Source organism: Lynx rufus, unplaced genomic scaffold (genome assembly GCF_022079265.1).
Source record: "Lynx rufus isolate CCGP_SWC_20201006 ecotype Redwood Valley unplaced genomic scaffold, mLynRuf1.p SCAF_4, whole genome shotgun sequence".
Lineage (NCBI taxonomy): Eukaryota > Metazoa > Chordata > Mammalia > Carnivora > Felidae > Lynx > Lynx rufus.
In genome coordinates this window covers 8,075,901-8,097,592 of record NW_025814856.1, presented here as the reverse complement: position 1 = coordinate 8,097,592, position 21,692 = coordinate 8,075,901, and the positions used below count along the sequence as shown (strand labels likewise).

General features: G+C 42.5%; 1 protein-coding gene across 5 annotated transcripts; it reads left to right on the top strand.

Annotated features, from left to right (window-relative positions):
* The first annotated feature begins 3,350 nt into the window (after positions 1–3,350).
* Positions 3,351–18,510, top strand: LOC124524434 (zinc finger protein 709-like). Of its 5 annotated transcripts, none has more exons than XM_047096712.1 (5): positions 3,351–3,449; positions 13,912–14,038; positions 14,233–14,305; positions 14,822–14,937; positions 16,699–18,510. In XM_047096712.1, exons 1-5 carry the CDS (start codon positions 3,447–3,449, stop codon positions 16,716–16,718), a joined length of 339 nt encoding a protein of 112 aa, XP_046952668.1. In that variant the 5' UTR covers positions 3,351–3,446; the 3' UTR covers positions 16,719–18,510. The 5 variants fall into 5 exon arrangements, with proteins under 5 accessions (XP_046952668.1, XP_046952667.1, XP_046952666.1 ...); XM_047096711.1 differs by having other exon boundaries at positions 14,822–15,729; XM_047096710.1 differs by having other exon boundaries at positions 14,822–15,741.
* The last annotated feature ends 3,182 nt before the right edge of the window (positions 18,511–21,692 follow it).

The window sequence follows — 21,692 nt, the reverse complement described above, 5'->3', positions numbered from 1 at the left end:
CTCTGAGCCATCAGCCCAGAGCCTGACGCGGGGCTCGAACTCCCGGACCGCGAGATCGTGACCTGGCTGAAGTCGGACGCTTAACCGACTGCGCCACCCAGGCGCCCCGGTCATTTCTTAATATATACAAATATTAAATCACTGTGTTGTATGCCTGGCACTAATATAATAAGTCAATTGTATCTCAATTAAAAATTTTTTTTGATGTTTATGTTTGAGAGAGAGAGAGGGACAGAGTGTGAGCGGGGAGGGGCAGAGGGAGAAGGAGACACAGAATCTGAAGCAGGCTTCAGCCTCTGAGCTGTCAGCACAAAGCCCGATGTGGGGCTCAAACTCATGGACCACGAGATCATGACCTGAGCTGAAGTTGGACGCTTAACTGACTGAGCCACCCAGGCGCCCCAATTGTATCTCAACTTTTAAAAAGAATGAAGTATTGATACATTCTGCAACACGGCATTCCCTGAGAAAATTATATCAAGTGATTGAAGTCAAACACAATGACGACATATTATATAATCCCATTCCTATGAAAGTCAACAAATATGGAATTTTACATAGACAGGAAATAAGTTAATGGTTGTCTAGGGCTGGCACTTGAAGGAGCTAAGTAGGAAGATAGGACAGTGATAAGTAAAGGGTATAGAGTTTTCTTTTTAAGAGATAAATATGTCCTGAAATGAACTGTGGTGATGATTTCATGCATCTATGTAGGTACTGGAAACTGGTGAGATGTAAAAATTAAAGGGGTCTATGGTTATAGTATGTGAATTGGATCTAAATAAAGTTGTTCAACTCTTCAACAAATGTTGGGAAAGTGTTGGGAAAACTGGACAGCCACATGCAAAAGAATGAAACTGGACCACTTCCTTTCACCAAACACAAAAACAAGCTCAAAATGTATTAAAGACCTAAATGTGAGACCTGAAACCAAAAACATCCTTGAAGAGAGCATAAGCAGTAATCTCTCTGACATCAGCCATAGCAACATATTTCTAGTTTTGTCTCCTGAGGCAAGGGGAATAAAAGCAAAAATAAGCTATTGGGACTACAACAAAATAAAATTTCTGCACAGCAAAAGAAACAACAGAATTAAAAGGCAGCCTACTGAGTAGAAGGGATTTGTAGACAACATATCTGGTAAAGTTTTAGTATGCAAAATACATAAAGAACTGACACAGCTCAATACCCCCAAAATAATGCAATTAAAAATGAGCAAAAGACATGAACAGGCATTTCTCCTAAGAAGACGTTCAGGTGGCCAACAGACACATGAAAAGATGCTCAACATCATTCATCATCAGGGAAATGCAAATCAAAACTACAATGAGATATCACCTCACACCTGTCAGAATGGCTAAAATCAGGGGCGCCTGGGTGGCTCAGTCGGTTGAGCCTCCGACTTCAGCTCAGGTCACGATCTCGCGCTCCGTGAGTTTGAGCCCCGCGTCGGGCTCTGGGCTGATGGCTCAGAGCCTGGAGCCTGCTTCCGATTCTGTGTCTCCCTCTCTCTCTGCCCCTCCCCCGTTCATGCTCTGTCTCTCTCTGTCCCAAAAATAAATAAATGTTGAAAAAAAATTTTTTTTAAATAAATAAATGTTAAAAAAAAAAAAGAATGGCTAAAATCAAAAACGCAAGAAACAGCAAGTGTTGGGAAGAATTTGGAGAAAAAGGAACCCTCTTGAGTGTTGGTAGGAATGCAAACTGGTGCAGCGACTGGAGAAAGCAGTATGGAGGTTCCTCAAAAAATTAAATATAGAACTACCCTATGACCCAGGAATCACACTATTGGGTATTCACCCCCCAAAATACAAAAACACTAATTCAAATGAGTAAAAGCACCCCTATCTTTATGCAGCATTATTCAAATAGCAAAACTATGGAACTAGCCCAAGCAGCCATTGATAGATGAATGGGTAAACAAAAAGTGATATCTATCTATATCTATAATGGAGTATTACTCAGCCATTAAAAAAGAATGAAACATTGCCATTTGCAACAACATGGGTGGAGCTCGAGAGTATAATGCTAAGTGAAATAAGTCAGTCAGAGAAAGACGAATACCATATGATTTCATTCATATGTGGAATTTACAGACAAAACAAGCAGAGGGGAGAGAGAGAGAGAGAGAGAGAGAAGCAAACCAAGAAACAGACTCTTAAGTATAAAGAATAAATTGATAATTATCAGAGGTGAGGTGGGTGGAGGAATGGGGTAAATAAGGGATAGGGATAAAAGAGTACATTTATCATGATAAAAAATAACATAAAATGATTTTTTTAAATTTTTATTTATTTTTTTCATTCTCACATCCAATTTTATTGTCTGGACAATGACAAACATGCACATTTTAAGTATTTGGTGTATGTAAAAATAAAATTACTTTCAAAAAAGAAATGCTCACCCTAAGGTTGTTCAAATAAGTGGATATATGCATTAAGAGTTTTGCTTTCTAGGGGCGCCTGGGTGGCTCAGTCGGTTAAGCTTCCCGCTTCAGCTCAGGTCATGGTCTGGCGGTTAGTGAGTACAAGCCCCACGTCTGGATCTGTGCTGACAGCTCAGAGCCTGAAGTCTGCTTCCGATTCTGTGTCTCCTTCTCTCTCCGCCCCTCCCCTGCTCACACTCTGTCTCTCTCTCTCAAAAATAAATAAGCATTAAAAAAATTAAAATAAGCACTTTTTAAATTAAAAAAAGAGTTTTGCAATCCAATCTCTTAAGCATATCAATACTTTCCAAGAACGTCCCATGTTTACATAACTTTTTCTTGTTTCTTGTTATATCAGTTAAAACAGTAATCGAACTACCTTATAGGGGTATTCTAGCCTTTTATATATCAAGGTTCTCTAAGTATACATTCAAACGATGACCTAAAAATAAATTTTCTTTCAGTGTAAAACGTACACTTGAGAATTTAGTCAATGACTCTTACAACTGTGGTTGGTCTTTCGAAGAGTCCCTGCCCCCAGCTGAGACTGGGGCTCCAATTTTCCATCCCAGCCAATAGGCTTGGAAGGCAATAGGCTTTTTAAACTATGAAATAAGCATGGGGAAGCATCGGGTGGAAGCCCCAACGCTGTCAATAGTCAACGATCAAAATGGAGCCAGGTGACTTTTAAGGGTCTGTACTTGCAAAGAAGGGTCACAGTTCCGGGAGCGGCTCCCAGCAGCTGGCGTTCCACGGACCCCTTACCTCTGGCCTGCTGTCACTCGGGAGGGAGTGGGTGGGCCTTGCAACCTGTCCAATCAGGGGAGACGTCAGGGCAAGGGGGTGGGGCGACGCTCCGCAGGCGCGCCGCCGGAGGCTTCTGGCTCCCGCCATTGTTTGGATCGCGGGTCGCCTGCGCTGAAGTCCTCCACGTCGCTGTGCCTCGGGTTCTGTCTTGCTGAGCCCTGGACCTTCCTCGGAAATCGTAGGTAGGACGCCGGGAGACACAGGAAAGCTAGAAATGGTGAGTGGGCAGGCCCGGGCTTCCGGAGACGGGGGCGGAGTGCTGGGTGGAACTGGCCGGAGCTGGCCGTGGCGTGAACTGGCCTCCTCGCGGACGACTCTGAACCGTGCGCACCCGTTGGTGGCGCCGCTCGGACCTCAGTCCCGTCCGCGCGTGGCCGGGGGCTGGGCCGGCCGCCGGCACCCCGACGACCTGTGCGGTCCCTGTGCGCGGCAGCTTCGGCCTTCGAGCCTCCGGACAGCTCCGCGCCCGCAGCTCCGCGTCTCTCCAGATGGTGCGGTGACCGTGGTGACAGGGGGCAGTCGTGACCGGCTCTCTGGTGTCCGTGCGCGGGAGATGCTAAGTATGGCCTTTGGGGTCTCCATTCCCTCCTTTCTCTTCAGAGGGGACCGGCTTTCTCCTGAGTTTTCCAAAATTTGGGGAAACCGTGAAATCCACGAGCCTGTCGCGGCACCGTCGCCCCACCCACCCCCCGCCCCCCGCCGCGCCCAGCCCTCCCTAGGACTGGCATTCGTTGCCTAAATTAACTTCCAAATCCCTCCTGGCCCGCATCACTCCTCCAGTTCACAGCGTCATTATGAACTATTCGTTCTCTATGGTGCCTTTTAAACAAACAGACCCGAGGGGCGCCTGGGTGGCGCAGTCTGTTGAGCGTCCGACTTCGGCTCAGGTCATGATCTCGCGGTCCGTGGGTTCGAGCCCCGCGTCGGGCTCTGTGCTGATAGCTCAGAACTTGGAGCCTGTTTCGGGTTCTCTGTCTCCCTCTTTCTCTGACCCTCCCCTGTACATTCTCTCTCTCTCTCTCTCTCTCTCTCTCTCTCTCTCTCTCTGTCTCAAAAATAAATAAAATGTTAAAAAAAAAAAGTTTTAAACAGACCCGATACTTAATTTGTTGATCATTTTCCCGCTGTCAGTGGATGGCTCTTTTAAAAGGGTGTAGTTTTTTGTTCCTGGATATTTTACGGAATAGAAAAGTAGCGAATAACTGCCCGGTACAACGTGGTATGAAATCCTTGTGTCTCTCCCCCCAGGATCTTTCCTGGGCACAGACATCCTATGGGAAGTCCTCTGGGTGGCGGTTCCTCTTTGAAACTTTACTGGGTGATGTGCCGACAGCACAGCCCCTCCCTCCCTTGGTTTGTCACATTTGAAACATTTCTTCAATTAATTTTAGTCTTGGGGCGCCTGGGTGGCTCAGTCGTCGGTTAAGCGGCCGACTTCGGCTCAGGTCACGATCTCACGGTCCGTGAGTTCAAGCCCCGTGTCGGGCTCTGTGCTGACAGCTCAGAGCCTGGAGCCTGCTTCGGATTCTGTGTCTCCCTCTCTCTCTGACCCTCCCCCATTCATGCTCTGTCTCTCTCTGTCTCAAAAATAAATAAACATTTTAAAAACATTAAAAAAAAATTAATTTTAGTCTCAAGTTTTTCAGTGAATAAAAACGTATTTAATCCATACAACGCGAAAAGCAGTTGTGAAGTATTTCCAAAGAGTCAAGAAAGGAGTGAATTTCAGAAAAAAAAAAAAATTTCTGGGATTACACCTCAGGTATTATTATTATTATTATTATTTTACTTTTTCTGTCCCTTGAGTGTGCTACTGATATTCTGAGGTCTGTTCTTTGATTTGGACGAGTTGGGATGAATTTCCAAGGCTTAGACTTGCAGACCTGTGGTGTTCAACTATGATTCATAGCTTGTAAAGCAGTTTGTTCTCATGGAAATAATTAACGTCTTATTATTTTTTTAGTTTTTGTGAATGCGGTTCATACTTGGGAGGTTTCTTGTTGAGCCAGTTTATTAAGGGCCTTACAGTTTTGGTTTTTTTTTTTCCCTCTCCTTTCCACATAAACACTGGGTTTGAGTGATTTGCTGGATTGTTCCAACACTGGGTTGATGTCATTTAAAATATCTCTGGTGGTGCGAATAAATAAAAAATAAAATAAAATAAAATAAAATAAAATAAAATAAAATAAAGTAAAATAAAGTAAAATAAAGTAAAATAAAGTAAAATAAAGTAAAATAAATAAAATAATAAAATGTCTCTGATCTCTGGTGGTGCAGAGCAATGCCAGTGGCAGGCAGAGGCTTCAGGATGGTCTGTCTAAGCGTTGGCTCCCCCTTGAGGCTGCAAAAGGAAGTTCATGGTGCCCAATTTTTCCTCCTGGAGCAGTACCTCCCCTGCGAGTGTGTGGGGCTTCCGAGTTCATTCCCGTGGCTGCTCAGGTGTCCTTTCCACAGACTGACCCACCTCAGGACTTCTGTCTCCACCAGGGGAGTCTAGAATGGAAACTTTTTTTTTTTTTTTTAAGTAAGTGAGGCTTGAACTCATGAGCCCAAGCTCAAGAGACACCTGCTGTACCCACTGAGCCAAACAGGGGCCCCTAGAATGTGAAACCTCCCGAATGTGGCTTTCCTTCTATCCTGTGGGAAGCAGGCTGCTCATAAGAGCTGATTCTGATTTTTCTTTCCTTTGGGTTCCTTTGCTGCTTGAACAGTACAGCCCTTTGGCTCTGGTTTCCTTTGGCACTTGGGCTCAGAAACTCTTAAGTTGATTGAGAGGTAACGTGAGGAAAGCAAGAAAATTGTGGAACTAAGTAGAATCTGCTCTGTTTAGGCAAGAGAACCTCAACATGTGAGAGGCATTCAGTTAAGTTTTCTTAAGGTCATTTAAACATTTTTTTTTTTAATTTTTTTTTCAACGTTTATTTATTTTTGCGACAGAGAGAGACAGAGCATGAACGGGGGAGGGGCAGAGAGAGAGGGAGACACAGAATCGGAAACAGGCTCCAGGCTCTGAGCCATCAGCCCAGAGCCCGACGCGGGGCTCGAACTCACGGACCGCGAGATCGTGACCTGGCTGAAGTCGGACGCTTAACCGACTGCGCCACCCAGGCGCCCCCTAAACATTTTTTTAATGTTTATTTTTGAGGGATAGAAAAAAGCACGCACGGGAGGGGCAGAGGATCTGAAGCGGGCTCTGCACTGACAGCAAAGAGCCTGACGCGGGGCTGGAACTCACGAACCGTGAGATCATGACCTGAGCTACAGTTGGACGCTTCACTGACTGAGCCACCCAGATGCTCCTGAAGGTCATCTTTCATTTTTGGATCAGTTAGTGAATGCACTTTTCCCGAAAGAACATTGACATTTAACAGGCTAAAGCAAATGAATTTCTATTTCAATTGATGTGAGGAAAACTACCCAAAGTTTATGTAAATATTTGAAAATCCAGTGCATTGAAGGAGCTAAGCTCAAATTCCTAAAATATTGTAATAAGCTACTTACTCCTGGAAAATACCCGGAGTGTGATACAGGGGGGAAGGACAGACTGATACTCTGTGTCCTTCCAGTTAGGCGTTTGAAAGTTTTCATTTTGTATGGTTTACACTTTTGTAAACTTTAGTGTTTAGTTATATTGTCAAATGGTTTCCTGTGTATAAAAGTTAAAATGAAATGAAGACTATGAGTGTAATATACGTAAATTTCTCTATATTTTTTTAAGTAAATTTGTAAGATAGGGAAGTGTGACTTAAGAAAATCACTGTGAACAAATCCTAGTTCCTTCCAACACTGTGAAGCCCAGCCACCCCCAAATACACAGTTTTAATCATTTCTTGGGCCTCGTGTTAGGGTTTCTTTATATTCAACAAGCAATTGCGAATGCATATTTTTCTTAACCTGTGTTTGTCCTTGTAATGAGCAGTCAGACTTTGCATTTTTGGATATTTTAGTTCTGACAGCTTAAGCCTCTCCCTGCCCTCTCCACTCCCACCTCCCTTGCTCCTTGTGCTCCCCGCTGGATGAGCTGATGGGAAAGCCTGGGTGGTCTCTCCTCTAGAACAGGTAGGAGGTTCCAACCAGAAAAGCCCCGCCTGTGTGCAGAACTCTTGCCCCCGCCCGCTCCCCAACCCCAATGGACTCCTTACCCGGCCAGGCTCATTTCTGTTCTCCTGAAGCCATTTCAGAGCTGCCTTAGCAGGCAGCCTTGCCCTGAGAGCTCTGTTATGTGAGTCCTAAGCCTTTTCCGACTGTCTGGGTGTCTGTGTACAGTGTTGTTGGGGCTGCATCGCCATTCGCCTCAATTTCTGAACCACTTCTCGGCAGGTACCATAACAGTTGGCACCGTGAGCAGCGTGTCCACATGTGACCACCATTCCATGGGTCTGTCCTCTCTTGCTGTAAGTTGCTCCCTGATGGTGGCATGTACTGCCGGGGGCTGGTGAGCTCGTGCTGTGACCTGTGCTGTCCTGTGCTGCGTCAGTGACCCGGCAAGCCTCAGTTCTAGACTGAGCCAACCAGAGTTGGCAGTTGTGAGAATTTCTAGGCTTTTGGGAGCAGGACTGTCGGATTGGGACCCTCCTTAAAGTGGTCCTGGGTCAATGTCTTTGCTGGTTTCTCTCCCTGTGTTAGAGTGAAGCTGTGACAGAGGCTGGGTTGGCCCCTGTATACCCTGTGGAAAGAGGTGGCCTCATTCAGCGTTTACTCCTGGGAGAGCAGACATTTGGAAAGAGAAAGAAGAAAGGGTGAAAGGCAGCCAGTAAGTGGTGGGCTGAGTCCACACTCCGAATACCAGATGGTTGAATGGGACCTTTGAGTACCTCTGCTGCTCCTGCCCCTGCTTCTTCTGCAAGAAATATCCTGACTGCGGATTTGAGAGGACAGCATCCATGGCACCCTTTGACACAGCAATGGAATTGGTTCAAAGCTGACTTAAGCTCCTTGTCCTTAAACCCACGAAAGCAACCAGTTATCATGGGGAAGGCTCCTAACCCTGATGGCACTGATTTGAGACTCTCAGGAGGAAACCGTTTATAAACACCAGGGTAGAAAGGCACCCCCTCTGCCAAAGTATATCCAGGGACAAAGAAAACAAAAGAGGGATGCTCGAGGAAGGGACTAATAGATAAAGTACTGAAACAAAGGACCACAATTTGACTGAATTGGAAATCCAAAATGTACAAAAAGAATTTATACAACAGAACAGGTAAGAATTCACTGCTTGGCTTTTCAGCCTCTATAACATAAGTTCTGGATCAATTTTGCTATCTAATGTAATGCACTAACTCAAGAACTTTTAAGCAGTCAGTCCATACTAGGTCTCAAATTATAGCTATACCTGGGATCCCACTCCCGTTTAAGCAGGGTACCCCTGATGGTCTCATGGCAGTCACTGAATAGGATATAGGGGAAAAAACAGCACAGCTGTTTCTTCTTGACCGTCAGAACTATGGTCTTGTGGAAATCCTCCATGGACACAGCCCTGGTTGTTCTAAAAGACCCAGAGTGATCTAGGAAGCTCCGAACCAATGATTCATAAATTAAAATTAAATAAAGCCATTGGCACTTATAAATTATCTTGACAAAATGGGACCTCACGGACTGTGCCCTCTAAATTGAGTAGTTAATATGGCTCAACATAAATTGCTCAGGCCCTTGAAGGAATGAAACCACATATAAAACCTGTTTAGCGAGGGGCTGATTATTCCCAGTGCTTCTCCTTTGAACAGCTGAATTTGACCTATACTTATCTGGAATGAATGAATGACACCTCACAGTGGATTACTGTAACCTCGTAAATGTGGTCACGCCCAACAGAGGTCTATATCCAGTCTCCAACTTTATGGAAATTACTGACTCAACCAATCACCAACTGGGTAAACTTGCTGTCACAGATTTGGCTGGGTCTGTTCTGTTCAGTGTTTATCTCAAGAGCAGTTGCCTTCACTTTGAAGGGACATAATATACCTTTACTGGGTTATCCTCATGGATCTTCAACAGCTTTGTGTTCCCACACAATTGTAGGCAAGATCTGAACTGCATCCTTGTTTCTACAAGAACACAGGTGTCACGTTATATTAATGAACTCCTCCTCCTCCTCTGAGAACATACTAGACAGACAAATATTGAGAAAAGGAGCTAGCAAAATTTGGATGGGACATTGTCATGCATAAAATGTGAGGCCCGGTCAACCATGTTATTGTACCGGAACTTGTTTGATCATCTGACACCTGCTCCTTCTCTAACATCATGAGGAAATAGCTGTTCTCCCTAGCAATACCCCCAACCTCAACGATGTTCTTTTGTTGTTCCGGAAGTAACATATTCCTTGTTTACAAATTTTACTTGAACCCATTTATGCTGTTATTTACAAATGGGCACCTGTACCTCAAAAGGCTGGAGGTTTTCAAATTGCCACTGAACTGGCACTCCTGGTCGTGCCCACAGAGACTTCTTCACTGTAGATGATTCATTGGCCTCCTTTCATGCCTCCTGGAATTACCCATGATGGCCTTGGAAAAGGCCTGCTCTGTTACCAGCTTGAGACATTATGGGGCAAACCTTGGACCTATGAGATAGCCGCCTGCGGGAGGGGGTGACCTATTCTCTGCTCCATCTCTTGCAAGATGTCTTAGTACTGAAATAAACCCCTCCCTTTCCCAGGCCCCTGGCCTCCCCGAGATGCTCCATAGGAGTACCTGAGTGAAAAGCAATGGTAGTCCGTAGACTTTAGGTATGACATCACCACATTTGTACATGGTGGAGCATAGGCAGAATTGCTCCTTTTTTTTTTAATTAACTAATTAATTTAGAGAGAGAGAGAGAGAGAGAGAAAATCCCAAGTAGGCTCCGCACTGTCAGCACAGAGTCCAACACGGGGCTTGAACTCACAAACCGTGAGATCATGACCTGGGCCGAAGCTGGACACTCAACCAACTGAGCCACCCAGGCGCCCCAGAGTTGTTGCTTTTTATGTCTTAATTGGGATGTCTCACTAATAACTGGACCCAGTGGTCATTACTACTGACCACACATCCAGTAGTCATTTTAGCACCAGGCAACAAGACATTATCTTCATCTGTTGACTAGTCTTGAGTGATTCTCTGAGTTGCCCCTTTGAGGTGAAAAGATTCTAGGAATCTTATGCCTCCCCCATCCCCAGTGTAAATCAAAGTAACACTTGTCCCTACATATACTAAGGCCAGAATACAAGACCTTGCCAGGACACTTATCTAGTTACTGACAGTAACAAAGACAGACATTTCATTTCTCAAAGTATACTGTGCTGGGTGCTCTAACAAGGCATTCAGTGGAAGTTGTTTCTCCTCCCTTCCAAGTCTCGGTGCAGGCTTCATAGAGCACCATAATGGCTTACTGAAATAAGTTGAAATTCATTCAATGAAAGATGGTCTATGCTTCTCATGGATCAGTTATCAGGTGTGAATATTAATGTGTCTGTCTTTTTCTTTTCCTAGTAGACTTTTTTAACTTTAAGAGAATTTTAACAGAAAATTTAATCAGAAAATACAGAGGCTTCCCACATAATCCCTCTGCCTTGACAAGGTTTTTCCTATATTTTATATCTTGTATTGTTGTAATACCCTTGTTCCATTTGTTGAACCAACTTTGATGCATGAAAGTCCTTATTTTACAATTAAGGTTGACGCTGTGTCATATAGTCTCAGGTCTTTAGCTAATGTGAAATGATGTGTCTCCATCATTTCTGTATCATATAGAATACTTTCACTCTTCTGAAAATCTCCTATTCCTTACCTCATCATTCATCCCTCCCTCCCACCCCATATCCTGGTAACCAGAGATCTTTTAATGACTTTTAATTTTCTCTTTTCTGAAATGTCATTCCCTTGGAATCATTCAGTGTGTAGCCTTGTCATATGGTTTTCCTGCACTTAGAAATATGACTTAAGGGGCATCTGGGTGGCTCAGTCGGTTAAGCGTCCAGCTTCAGCCCAGGTCATGATCTCACAGTTCGTGGGTTTGAGCCTCACATTGGGCTCTGTGCTAACAGAACAGAGCCTGGAGCCTGCTTCAGAGTCTGTGTCTCCCTCTCTGCCCCTCCCCTGCTCACGCTCTGTCTCTGTCTCTCTCTCAAAACTGAATAAACTTAAAAAAAAAAAGAAATATGATTTAAAATTTTCCTCATGTCTTTTGGCTTGATGAGCTCATTTCTTTCATCACTGAAGAATATTTCATCCTGTGGATGCATCAGTGATATTTTCTATCAGTTCACCTATTGAAATTATCTTGGTTCCATGTAAGTCATGACAAGTATGCATAAAGCTCCTATAAACATTTACATGTAGGGTTTTTATGAACCTAAGTTTTCAGCTCCTTTATGTATATTTGAAGTGTATAATTGCTACATAGTCGGGTAAATGTGGCCTTAGTGTTAAGAAATTGCCTTTCTTCCAAAGTAGGTATATCATTTTCTGTTTCCACCAGCAATGAATGAGGTCACCTGTTGCTTTCCATTTTTCCAATTGTTTGGTGTTCTAAGTGTTTTTTTTTTTTAATGTTTATTTATTTTTGAGACAGAGAGAGACAGAGCATGAACGGAGGAGGGTCAGAGAGAGAGGGAGACAGAATCCGAAGCAGGCTCCAGGCTCTGAGCCGTCAGCACAGAGCCCGACGCGGGGTTCGAACTCACGGAACGTGAGATCATGACCTGAGCCAAAGTTGGATGCTCAACCGACTGAGCCACCCAGGGGCCCCAGCTCTAAGTGTTTTTAATGTTAGTGTTTGATGCCAGTCCCTTATCAGATAAGTGACTTCCAAAGATTTTCTGCCAGATTATTGCTTGTGTTTTCATTCTGTTAACTTGCTTCACTAAGTAGCTTTTCATTGTAATGAAGTCCAAGGTATTTTCTTCTTTCTTAAATCTTGCTTTTTTTTCTTTTTTAAATAATCTCTACACCCAACATGAGGCTCAAACTCACTACCCTGAGATCAAGAGTTGCATACTCCACGGACTAAGCCAGCCAGGTGCCCCTGCTCTTGTTTTCTTAAAAATTAATCACCAAATACTACATCACCAGGATTTTCTATCTTAATCTTTTAGGAGTGTTAAAATTCTACAATATACCCTAAAATCTGTGATCAAATTTGAGTTAATTTTTGTGAAAGGTGTACAGTTTGTAGATTTGTTTTTTTGTATGCACATGTCCAGTTTTTTGGACATTATTTGTTGAAAAGACTGTTTCCCATGGAGTCAACTTTGGTTCTTTGTCAAAGATGTGTTCACTGTATTTGTGTAGATCTACAGAAAAGCAGTTGCCTTTTCTATACTAACTTTTTATCTTTTAGTTTTTCTCTTCTCAGTTCATGGGGTTTTCTTTGTTATTTGGAATTTTTTGACATTTTCTCAATTGACAATCTTGTCATATGACACAAAGACAGTTTTATTTCTTGCTTCTCCAAATGTATGCCTATTATTTTTTGTTATTTACCTTTTATTCCCCTTGTCTGAATGCATGAGCTAAGGATCCCAGTACAAGATTGTCTAAATGTAGTGAGGGAGGACATTCTTGCCTTTGTTCTGAGGTTACCGGAAAGCACGTAGTTCTTTTAAGGTGGTACGCTTACATATTTTTTTTATTTTTTTTTTTTAATGTTTATTTATTTTTGAGACAGAGAGAGACAGAGCATGAACGGGGGAGGGTCAGAGAGAGAGAGAGAGAGAGGGAGACACAGAATCCGAAACAGGCTCCAGGCTCTGAGCTGTCAGCACAGAGCCCGATGCGGGGCTCGAACTCACGGACCGCGAGATCATGACCTGAGCCGAAGTCTGGCGCTCAACTGACTGAGCCACCCAGGCGCCCCAGAATGTGTTTTGTTTAGTGAGGTTTTATGGTGGGGTTTTGGACACCTGAAATAGCCAACTTTGATTAAAACTTTAGAAAGTTGGGCTGCAGGTCCCAGCTTCTGGGTATAGGATAGGGGCTAGAGGCTGAGTTAATTACCAGTGTCCAGTGATTTAATAAATTGAATCCATGTAATGAAACCTCCATCAAAATTCTTAAAGACAGGATTCTGACGGTTTCTGTGTTGGTGAATCAATCCAGGTGCTGGAAGGTTGGCATGTCCATAGTGGGGGTGAGTGCTTTGGATGCCCCACCCCCCATCTCCGTTCCCCTTACCATTGCCTTAACTTGTCCTATGTATTGCACCTTTTGCCTGTTCCTTATTTGTATGATTTATAGTAAACTGGTAATGGTAAATAAAGCATGTTGCTAAGCTCCTGAAAATCACTTCAGTAAATTACCAAACAGGGCAGAGTGTGGAGGGAATCTGTGAATTTGTAGTTTCCTGTAGAAATAGTAAACTGGGCTCCCCATTTATAGCTTGTGTCTCAAATAGGGACAGTGTGTGGGACTGCTTTTTAAACTATGAGTCTGACTTAAACTCTGGGTAGTTTGTGTTAGAATTGGACACCTTTTTAGTGACATAGAATTGGAGAAGTGGCTTTGGAACAGGTACCACATATTTGGTATCAGGAGTGAGAGAACCCTATCATCTGCCCCACCTTTGGAGCAGAAAGGAAAGAAATACCTTTGTCCCCCCCGGTCACTTAGGCTCTGGGAGTCATATGGAACTTCTTATGAATTGAGTGTAGGTCTTCAGGGGTCTGTCTCATCCATCGTATGTACATATATGGGATTATTTAGGACTCGGTGGCCTTTGAGGATGTGACTGTGAAGTTCACCATGGAGGAGTGGGCCCTCCTGGATCCATCCCAGAAGAAACTCTACAGAGATGTGATGCAGGAAACCTTCAGGAACCTGGCCTCAATAGGTAGGGACGACAACATTTCTTGCTTACTAAGTCAATTAGAGATCCAGTGTAACTTGCTCCTCAGTGCTATTTTAAGGGAAAAAATGGAAAGGGAATGTTTTTGTTAATAAACCTGCCATGATCATAACTTATCATGGACCTAGAATCTAGCAATTCTTCTATAAATTTTTATAATTTATAATGCTTTTTCCTAGTATGTATTTCAGAAGAAAAATGGGAAGTCTATGACAGCGAAGATCGGGATGAGAATCATGGGACACATCTAATGTGAGTAGCATTCACGTGGGAAAACAAGAGAATCTAGAGATGTGATGAAATTTTATTTTTAAGTTTTATTTATTTACATGATCGCTACACCCGGTGTGGGGCTCGAACTCGTGACCCCGAGATCAAGAGTCAGATGCTCTACCAACTAAGCCAGCCAGGTGCCCCCGTAAAATTTTAAAACCAAACAAATAAATTAGCCTGGATTTATTTAAATCCATTGATCCACAGGCTATTTTCATCAGTAGTTTTTTCCCACATGTGGCCGAGATGCACAGGTTTTGAACGATGGTACGCCTGGAAACAGCATATAGAAATACCATTTATGAGTATTACTGTTTTGATAACAGCTAAGGTGGAGCCCTGTTGCAGAGCTTTTGGTATGTTCGCTTTCAAACAATCAAAATCTGCAGAAAACCTACATTTTCCTTGATGGTAACAAGTCACTGTCATAGTTATTAATAAACATAAGCTCATTAATAACCAAGCTATTAGTAATATGCTTCTCGTTTTTTACAGCAGTCAAATGGTAGGAAGACTCTGTAAATGTAAAGAATGTAGCCAGTATGAAGGAATCTTCGGCCAGATTCCAAATCAGAATCCGAAGAAGAGAACTCCTACTGGAATAAAACTAGGTAAATGGCCTTTGTGTGGACAGGTGTTCATGCATCATTCATCTTTTAACAAGCACCTGAGATCTCACGCTGGACACAAACTATATGAGTATCAAGAAGGTGAAGAGAAGCCTTATAAATGTAAGCGGTGTGGGAAATCCTTCAAGCATCGCCAATCCATTCGAATGCACGAAAGGTCACACGCTGGACAGAGACCCTATGAATGTAAGCACTGTGGGAAGTCTTTCATTTGTCGCAATTACTTTCAAATTCATCAAAGGGCACACAGTGGGGAAAAGCCCTACAAATGTACAGAATGCGGTAAAACCTTTAGTTATTCAAGTAACTTACGTAAACACGAAAGGACTCATATCGGAGAGAAATCTAGTGAATGTAAGCAATGTGGAAAAGCTTTCAGTTGTGTCAGGTCCTTTCGAATACACGAAAGGATACACAGTGCAAAAAAGCCCAAGGAATGTACAAAATGTGGTAAAACCTTCAGTTACTCAAGTAATTTACATAAGCATGAGAGAAGTCATAATGGGGAGAAACTCTATGAACGTAAAGAAGGTGGGAAAGCCTTGCATTCTCTCACCAAATTTCGAACACCCGTGATCAAGCACGATGGAGATGGACTTTATAAATGTAAGGAGTGTGGGAAAGCCTTCAGGTGTCCCAAAAACTGTCGTAGTCATGAAATGACACACAGTGGAGTAAAGCCGTATGAATGTAAGGAATGTGGTAAAGCTTTCAGCTCTCCCAGGTCCCTTGGAAAACACAGAAGAATTCATACTGCAACGAAGCCTCACGAATGTAAGGAATGTGGTAAGGCTTTTCGTTATCCCAGTTCCCTTCGAAATCATGAAAGAACTCATACGGGGGAGAAACCTTATAAGTGTAAGGAATGTGGGAAAGCTTTTAGTTGTCCCAATTATTTTCGAATTCATGAAAGAACTCACACTGGAGTAAAACCATATGAATGTAAGCAGTGTGGAAGAGCTTTCAGTTGTCCCCAGTCCTTTCGGATACACGAAAAGACGCATAGCGCAGAAAAGCCCTATGAATGTGCAAAATGTGGTAAAGTCTTCAGGTACTCCAGTAACTTACGCAAACATGAGAGATCTCATACTGATGATAAACGCTATGAATGTAAACTATGTGGTAAGGCCTTCAGCAGTCACTATTATGTTCAAAAACATGAAAGAACTCACACTGGAGAAAAACCCTATGAATGTAAGGAATGTGGGAAAGGCTTCATTTTTCGCTCAGGTGTTCGATCGCACATGGTAATCCACACTGGAGATGGGCCTTATAAATGTAAGAAATGTAAAAAAGCATTTATTTCTCCCAGTTCGTTACGAACACATGAAAGAACTCACACTGGAGAGAAACCTTATCAATGTAAAACTTGTAGTAAAACCTTCAGTCTTACAAATTCCTTACGAAATCATGAAAGAACTCATACATGAGAGAAATGTATGTGGTAAAGCTTTTTCCTATTTTCCTATGAAAATAAGGAATGTGAGAAAGCAAACGATTTGTTGCATAATCTTTCATGGACACGTAAGAATGCACACTGGAGAGGAATTGTAGAAATGTACAGAACGCAAGAAAGCCTTCAGTTGTCCTGTTTCCTTCAGAACTTACCAAAAGTCACAGTGGAGAGAATTCTATTGGTAATAAACAATGTGGGAAACCTTCACTTGCCCGCCATCACTAAACATCTCATTCCCCAGATTCATCCTGTATAACTAAAACATAAAAACTTTGTAATTTTTGCAGATATTTTCAAGGTGGTATGAAAGTTATATGGGAAAGAAATCATACTCAAGTAATATGGGTAAGCTCTTTGAACCTTCATGTATAATACTTCTGAAAATTCACAACATGAAAGAAATGTTATAATCGTTATACTGTATGGTCTTTATCAAGGATTCATTCTCTTGAGAGAGAGCGTGCACCCATGTGGTGGGGGAGGGGCAGAGGGAGAGGGAGAGAGAATTTTAAGGAGGCTACATGCCCAGCGTGGATGGATGTGAGGGTCGATCTCACAACCATGAGGTCATGACCTGAGTCAAAATCAAGTTGGATGCTTAACTAACTGAGCCACTCAGGCGCCCAAAGGATTCATTTGTAAAGTGATTCTCTGCACTGTGGATTTCTACTTACCTTTGAAAGCAGATATTGAAGTGAGATAATTAAGTAGGTACTCTTTAAGCAAGCGTTCCTAAGTTTAGTAAGTAATTTTTTTCCCGAGTAATATTATTGTGTTCTTATTTTGAAGTCTGTTGGCTCCGTGGGTTATTGAAGTATATTTCTAATATGCAAGTAGGTTTAATTTTTATATGATTTTTAAGTTCTGTAAGGAAAGGAACATTGAAAAATAACACTTTCTTCCTTTTCCCTAGAGTCCTCCTGTGGGGCATGTACTCAATATGCTTTAGCCATTATTTCTATATTTCTACATTTCTTTATTAACACAGAGTTCCCCTTTCATTGACCTAAAGAGTCTCTTTCTGTTTTCCTTACCAACTTTCCTTTCCTTTCCTTACCAACTTACCATATAGTTGTCAATATGCAAAGTTCATCATACAGTCACGTGAATTTGTCATTGCTTGTGGCTGGGATTTGGAGTATAGAGTTACATTAAGAATAAAGGTCTGTGTGAGGTAGAACAATAATAAATCTAGAGTTGGAGATGACCCTCCTTGATGCTATTAATGTCAAAGTCAGTAATGTGAAGTATGTTTTCCAGTATCTGTTGCATTTATGTATCCGTGTTAGAATTCACTAAAGCCTAACCTACATGAAACTTGGAACACAGAAGTGAAATAGGGTTAGGCACGTTTTTCAGCCACCTGTATAGACGCAGGTAGAAGCATAGGACTTCATGGACACCTGCTTCCAGCCTGTTTTCCTCATTCTTTTTTTCCTTTTTTCCCTGAGAATCCAGAATAATCTCAAAACCACCACCAAGTGCTTGACTTCCATTTGATCCCAGCAGTAGGCTTCTACAGTTGTGTCCAAAGTTCTACATCAGAGACCCGGCAGGGGTTAAAATTTCCAGCAAGCTCTCAGGTATCCACAAATTTAGGCTGTCGTGGTTGAGAATGTTCTCTGAAGTGCCACCCCCTTCTTTCCTACATTTTACTCATATAAGGTCTAATGTGTATAGTAAACACCCTTTTCTGTTAATACCACGGTTGACTGTGTGTGTTTCCCCTGTGACAGCTGTAGTGGGCCAGTCCAGCAAAACTACATGGCCTTGTGCAGTGACTGCTGAGGGCCAGTCCTTCCGTGTGAGAATCAGCACCTTCCTCCTATCAGGCAGATTGTTTCTGGGTGTTTCACGTAATTCATAGTTGAGCATAATCCCTCGATATATTGTTAGTCATCTTGGTATGTGATTGAAAATGTGTGTATTTCTTCCTCTGATGAATTCATTTATAGTTTTTTCTTAGAAATACTTGGTTAATTTTAACAAGCACTTGTATGCTAATATGTGGTATGATGCTAGAGGATATACTGAAATGTCTTATTGTTTATTTAAAAAAACTTTGTTTTTTATTTATTTTGAGAGAGAAACAGAGCATGAGTGGGGGAGGGGCAGAGAGAGAGGGAGACACCGAATCTGAAACAGGCCTCAGGTTCTCGGCTCTCAGCACAGAGCCCCACCTGGGCTCAACCCACGAACCACAAGATGGTGACCTGAGCCGAAGTCAGACGCTTAACCAACTGAGCCACCCAGGCTCAGGCGCCCCTCAAATATTTTGTAATTATGGATTTTCAGATCAACTTTTGTAATTTTCTCCACTTAATCATCATATAAGTCAATATTATTGAGGCGCCTGGGTGGCACAGTCGGTTAGGTGTCCGACTTCCGCCCAGGTCATGATCTCACAGTTCGTGAGCTCGAGCCCCACGTCAGGCTCTGTGCTGACAGCTCAGAGCCTGGAGCCTGCATTCGGATTCTGTGTCTCCCTCTGTCTCTGCCCCTCCCCTGCTCATGCTCGCACTCTGTCTCTGTCAAAAATAAATTAAAAAAAAAATTTTTTTTAAGTCAATATTATTGTGTGCATATAAATTTGAGTACATTTTTCTTAGGAAAATATTTAAAAATTCTTTTATACTTAGAATTTTTATGATAAAACTAGTTTTTCATTTGTTCATAAAACCACAAACTTACGTCGTTTTCAGTTGCATTTTGCCCAAGACCACTAGTATCGCATCTATAGTCAAAGACAAGAGTATATGAAATCTAGAAATAAGTATGACCATAAGCCATAAATAACCGTGCTGGGTAACAACAGTATCAGCACACTTGATTAAAAGGAATTCTCATTGGAATTTGACTTGTGGTTTGATTATTTGATTGCTGTTTAAGAAAGGAAGACGTTTTTCTGTATTGGGGCTTTGAGAGCATGAACTTAATTCAATCATAAATAATCATAGTAATTCTTACATAGAAGGCAGAAAGAATGGCTTGATGGTAAACCTAATTTGTAAGAAGCAGAAATCGTATTAGTGAATAGAAGGTCATTTTGGTTATTTCTTTGGGATCTGTTCTCTATTGTCATGTTAGGGATTTGGTTGTAGGATACTTTTGTTTTATGTTGATCGAAAATGGTTACAAGGTACCTGTGTCTGATGATGGACATATGAGATACTTTTCAACGGTCTAGGCCTTGCATGGAGTACTAGGCCAGCTCTCAGTCATCTGGAACACCTTACCTTTCTTGTTATTTAAATACTGAAATATTCCCTACAGTGTATCGGACACTTCCGTAAACCACCTCACTTAAAGTATATATATTTCAAATCACATACTCTTTAGCAAAATATGTAAGACTTATTATTTCTTTTAGGAGTAATGCTTACAAATTTAGGGAAATTGTCGAAGAGCACAAACTCCAAAAGTGACAGTCAAGATCCCTCTTCCAGTGAAGCCCTTCTTTTTTTTTTTTTAATGTTTATTCATTTTTGAGAGACAGAGCGTGAGCTGGGGAGGTGCAGAGAGAGAGAGGGAGACACAGAATCCGAAGCAGGCTCCAGGCGCTGAGCTGTCAGCACAGAGCCCGACGTGGGGCTCGAACCCACGAACCGTGAGATCATGACCTGAGCCGAAGTCAGATGCCCAACCGAGCCACCCAGGCGCCCCTCAGTGAAGCCCTTCTTGCTCAGAGACAATGCTCTTGATGTTCATTTTTCAACACCATGTCAGGAAGCGTAGGCTGAAAATACAATTCAGCACAAATATTTAAGCCACTCGAGGCCGTAGATAACATAGGCATGAAAGAAACAAGTTCCTATGTTCTTGGTGCTTATGTTTTTGTGAGACAAGAAGATGGTTAGCTGAGAAAGCTTCGGTTTTTAATTAGAAAATAAATGTTCTGAAGGAAAAGAAATGAAGGCCCGTGACAAGGAGGTAGGGAGTGGGTTGTATGTCTTCTCTGTGGAGGGTGGGGGCCACAATGAGTGAGCATGTGATCGTTTTACCACCATCTAACACATCCTAAATATGGAGCAGCTGCTGGTGTGTGGATGGAAGTAATGGCCAATAACACCAGAAGTCCCGCACTCCTGGGATGAAGGGCAGGGATTCCCCACACAGGAAAGATCTAGACCAGTTTCATCTTTGTTTTGGCCCTGGTTATAAGTTGTAGGGCATGTGCTATTTGATTATGAGCACACGCGTGGGTGTTGGGACGTGAGACTGACCGTTATGTTTATGTTTATTTATGTTTCTATTTGACATCAGATGAAAGGAATTGAAACTCCCTTAATGATTTGGCACGTATTTTCTGGCTGATCAGACTGAGTGGCACACTTTGTGCCCCGTGCCAAGTTCCAGTCTGAGGAGGTTCTGTCATCTGCGGAGCTATAGCCCATCATGAGTTTTCCTGTGAGTAGAGTGATAGGGGAACTGTATCATTTCATTGTTTTTTGTTTCATTTTTATTCATTTTTTTAACATTTATTCATTTTTGAGAGACAGAGACCGAGCGTGAATAAGGGAGGGGGGGAGAGAGAGAGACAGACAGAGAGAGACACAGAATCCGAAGCAGGCTCCAGGCTCTGAGCTGTCAGCACAGAGCCCAACGTGGGGCTGGAACCCACGAACTGCGAGATCATGACCTAAGCTGAAGTCGAACACTTAACCCACTGAACCATCTAGGCACCCCTCATTGTTATTTTTTAAAGTTTACTTAAAGTAATCTCTACACCCAACATGGGGCTCAAACTCACAACCCTGAGATCAAGAGTCGCTTGTTCTTCTGACTCGGCCACCCAAGTGCCTTGAGCTGTATCATTTTAAGTAGCATCCCAAGGTAGTGGCAAAGGAGGTATATTTGACCTCCTCAAAGTGGGGATTTTCTGTGCCTTTTTATAAAGATAGCATCTTGATGGTTTTTGTTTAAGGGTGTACAAGGCCACTTTTGTCATTGTCACGGATCACTTCTGCCTGTTTACACTTCTAGGAGATATCATGGAAGACAAGGTAAAAAGCGGCAGCTTTTCTTTCATAAAACAGCTAAGGAAATCCATATCTGGTTTCTTTTTTCTTAGGTGGCAATTTGTTTTCTTAGTATTGTAGAGATGATGTAATTTTATTAGTAGTCCTACCTCATTTGATCTCTGACCTCATTATTCCTTCCATCACACAAGCAGGGGATCTTACTCCAATTCACATAGCTCATAATAGTGGAATCTCTCCGTTTTGAAGGCATAATATGTGCCCTGGGCAGTGTCAAGTTTTAAACTCGGGAGAGCACGGCA